This window comes from Pinus tabuliformis, chromosome 3_1, assembly GCF_031772625.1.
Source record: "Pinus tabuliformis cultivar Carrire ecotype Pingquan chromosome 3_1, CPIR1, whole genome shotgun sequence".
Classification (NCBI taxonomy): Eukaryota; Viridiplantae; Streptophyta; class Pinopsida; order Pinales; family Pinaceae; genus Pinus; species Pinus tabuliformis.
The window spans coordinates 177,858,143-177,862,260 of NC_142301.1; the positions used below are offsets into that span (position 1 = coordinate 177,858,143).

The 4,118-nt window shown below is 33.5% G+C and overlaps 1 protein-coding gene across 1 annotated transcript; it reads left to right on the forward strand.

Moving 5' to 3' along the window:
* The first annotated feature begins 1,875 nt into the window (after positions 1–1,875).
* LOC149186377 (uncharacterized) lies at positions 1,876–3,182 on the forward strand. The gene is made up of 3 exons (XM_089412609.1): positions 1,876–2,493; positions 2,587–2,679; positions 2,852–3,182. Exons 1-3 carry the CDS (start codon positions 2,365–2,367, stop codon positions 3,047–3,049), a joined length of 420 nt encoding a protein of 139 aa, XP_089268735.1. The 5' UTR covers positions 1,876–2,364; the 3' UTR covers positions 3,050–3,182.
* The last annotated feature ends 936 nt before the right edge of the window (positions 3,183–4,118 follow it).

Below are 4,118 nucleotides of genomic sequence, written 5' to 3' on the forward strand. Positions count from 1 at the left end.
AGGCTCCCTCTTGAGGCTAGATTATGTCATTCATATCAGTTGTGTTGTTGATGTCCTAGCTCAGCCAGGTCTTGCCAAAACTCTGTTGAGGTTCAAAATTTATTATAAACTGAAATGTCTTCACAATAATTGATCTCATAAAATGCCATAATCACAAGATATTCCATACATGGCTGTGATTATGGCTCGCAAGACCCTTAGACTTTGAGCAATGAGGCTCGCAACATCACTTATGATTATGCACTCTACAATTCTGTGACCAGCTGAATGTCAAGCAATTGAACCGCGATTTAAATCATATTTTGTCAGCAATAAGTACTATACTTTGTCTTTATTTAGTGTAGAGAACCAAGCACTTATTCTGCTCATCTATAGAAGGGACAATGGTTGTTTGCCTATGAGGTATAAGGAAATCCTATCAGATGTTTTGTATTTTCGTATGGAATTGAATCATACTCCTGCACACTGTAACATTCATATATATCAACCTGTAGAGGCTTTAATAACACCTGGTATTCTGGTTAGTGATTTTATTGGACCTCATGTGCATATCCTACATGCACAGGATGGACTATTCATATGTTACAAGGTATTATTCTTATTATTTAGGGTGCACATCTTCAGGTGCTCAAGAACGATTACTAGAACAGTCAGTTAATTCTGCAATTTAAAGGATGAAAAAGGAGGTTATAGGAGTCTAGTTTTGGTTCTCATCCACAATGTCACACTAGTCTGCCTGGGCATGGTTCTCATGGTTTAATAGTGACTTGAGGAGTCATAATACCACATATCACTAAACACGAACAGCTAAGGTAGCCCAAGGACAATAGCCATCTTTACACATTAATTAACAGGTCTTACATTAATTATCCTAGGGGGTTTTAATACTTCCAAATGCTTAAAAAACAGTTAGCAGAGCATTCACATTACACATTCCATCAATCTTTTCTATAAACCAACCAAATGCAGTCAGGAGAGCCCTCCTTTTACACTATACAACCTTATTGTTAGTATGATCAACCTTATTTTAATATATAGTGTGACAAACCGTATGTGACAGGCAGGTGGAAAACTTTTCTCGCAATTGACTAAGCGACGTCCTGCGAGCCAGACTTGAGACGGAAACCCTCGTCAGAAGTTTATGCTTGGCTCTTTTCCAAACAAATGAAGAGTCAATGAGGTTTTGTGTAATCACTTCTGGTATCGTATTGGGTTATTGTTAGAAGCGATAATTGGATTCGGATTCTCATCGAGTGAGTTGTTCTGCTTTCTCAATTTGAGAGGGTTTGTTTGGAGGGAAAAACGAAAGAGGACATACAAGAATAGTGAGGGGAAAGATGCAGAGGAAGAGGATTGAGAACATCGCCAGCAGGCAGGCTACATTTTCCAAACGTAGGTGGATTGCTGAAGAAAGCTTACGAGCTCTCGGTGCTCTGCAATGCAAAAGTTGAACTTGTGATTTTCTCCCCAGCAGGAAAGCACTATGAACTGTTTTTTAGTGCAAATCCTACTATTTTGATTCTAATAATCATGGCTATCCAAACCTCATGAGATTCTTACTAATAACCCCGGTGGTGCAAGCCCTAGTAAGCTCGATGTTGAAAAACTTAGTGTAAAACCTCCAAATCGCTGGTTTTGTTGTAGTGCTTATTGGAGAGTATATAAAAAATTTCACACCTTTTTATGAGATATGGGAGGAAAACATGTTAAAGATTTTTAATAAAAATAGTTACGTGTGATTCTTTTTTCATTGTTTGTGATTATGAAAAATGAAACTCAATGTTTTTTCATTAGTGCACACATATTTCATTATATAATTGCATATAGAAAAATCATTCCAGAGCCGATAACAATAAAAATGAAGAATTTATGGTCCAACGTTATATTTAAGGGAGATGTTTAAGGATGACATTTGAATTTTGTTTTTCATTTTAAGACATTTGGAGCAAATATTAGGAAGGACTTTGAGAAAGGATTGTCCTTGATTTTCAAAAATGGAGTTGTTCCTTTCCAGCCATATGCCCCAAGTGACCATCAAAGGGAGAGCTCATATGTTTTTTGGATGTTTTCTTTATAGCCATTTTTTTACACATATCCATAGAGTCCCCATGCCATTGATGTGAATTACTTGTTCGGTTTTTTTTAACCAAAATTTTTAACCAAACAAGAAAAATTAAAAAAATTCCTCAAGATCAAAGACTGAAACAAAGACCTATTGACATACCTTTTAAAGTATGGAAAGAACTTGTAAAATCATATGAGAAGTTGGATGCACAAAGAAAAGCCGGCAATGAGAGCATTCAGGGATTGAATTTTTCATTAAACATTATTTAGAATGTATTAATACTTATAAGTATCTTAGACATGTATTTGTGTGAAAATAAATTGAATTGGTTTATGTTTAAGGACAAGGCATCCAAGGCGAGGTTAACCAAGACAAAAGTTACTCATCGTAGTGGCCAGAAAGGTTTAAAAGCACTGATAACAACCTTTGTAAGTATATTAAACATGTGATATTTTTTTAGTAAATTTTGTACTAGAAGAAAGTCATTGTTATCTAATTTCTCCCTATTTACTGATTGATAGGAACTAAAATATGGAAGACCTCCAAATCATTTGGAAAAGGAGGTGCTGCAGCAAAAGAGATGGGTTGAATTTGTTGTTTGGATGGACTCTATGGTATGTAATTTTAGTTGGATTTCCAATATACTTTTAAACCATATTTTCATTTTATTTTTTAGTACTATTAGATATTATATCTTACCTCATTTTATGGTTAACATTGTATAACAAAAACATGCGTTGTGTTATGTAATTAATACTAACATGTAATATTGATTTTTTTTGTCAGAATGCTATAGGTAATGATTGCCAAGACGATGATCCAAATTATGTTCAACATATATCAGGAGATGATGAGGATGAGGATGAGGATGATGGTGGTGAAGGAGGAGATGATGATGATAGTTGCGGTGTTGGTGATGATGTGGATCAGAGTAATGAGGATGGTCAAGATGATCATGAGGATGATCTTGGTGGTGGTAGCTAGGCATGCACATGCATTGTTTTTTATGAAGAAATTATTGTGTAGAATGACATTGTTATGTTTATATGGGTGTTGTGAATTTACCCTATATCAATGAGACATTTTGATTTTGTAATCATACGATGAGTTTGATTTATGTATGTTGTTAATTTATCGTAGAATAACGATATTCATGAAATATTTTGATTTGTTAATCATATTTGAATTTTACTTGTTTTGATTAAAAATAATACTGATTTTATTAGTATTATGTTGCTATTTTATACATGTTTTGAAAATTGTTAATGACACATTGTTATTTTTTTGGATGGATGTTGTCAATTTCTCTTAAATTTCTTTACAAATGATTTTGAATTGTGATATCTGCTTTAATGATATTTAGAAACTATCATATATTTCACTATGAATCTATAAAGGGGGTCATATATGTAAAGAAAAATATACTCTATATAAGAAGTCAAATGCGGATGTAACCATGGATGCAAAATTGGATGTTAAACTAGGAATTAATACAAAATGCAAACAATTGACATACAAAGTGTTTTAAATTAGAAGTGAAAAATTGTGCAATAGTTGACACAAAGAAGGGAACAAAACATGGCATACAAAAGGATATCAAATTGGGCAAAAACAAGGACACATAAATGGGCACCAAATTAGATGCAAAAAAAGACAACAACTAGATGTAAAATAAGATGCAAAGTTGAGCGTTAAAAAGAAGCAAAAAACGTTACAAATTAATATGCCAAATGATGATGCAAATAATGGTGTAAATTTGGGATGCAAACTTGGGTGCAAAAAAAGGAAAAAAAAAAGATGTAAGAAAAGACATAAAACAAGATGCAAAATGGGGCTGAAAAAAGGTGAAACCAAGGATGCCATATTGGATGTAAAAAATGATTCCTAATCACATGCAAATTTAGGCTCGAACTCAGACACAAAATTATATGCAAATGTGGACACAAAATGAGGCAAAAAAGATGCAAATTTGGATGGTGAAAATGATGTAAAACTAGACACCAAAAAAATGCAAAATTGGATGAAAAAGTCGGTGTAAATAATGGTGCAACAT

Coding starts and splice junctions, on each gene's coding strand:
- LOC149186377 (XM_089412609.1), top strand. CDS start 2,365: ATGTATTTGTGTGAAAATAAATTGAATTGGTTTATGTTTAAGGACAAG. Junction 2,494..2,586: donor AAGCACTGATAACAACCTTT/GTAAGTATATTA, acceptor ACTGATTGATAG/GAACTAAAATATGGAAGACC. Junction 2,680..2,851: donor TTGTTTGGATGGACTCTATG/GTATGTAATTTT, acceptor TTTTTTTGTCAG/AATGCTATAGGTAATGATTG.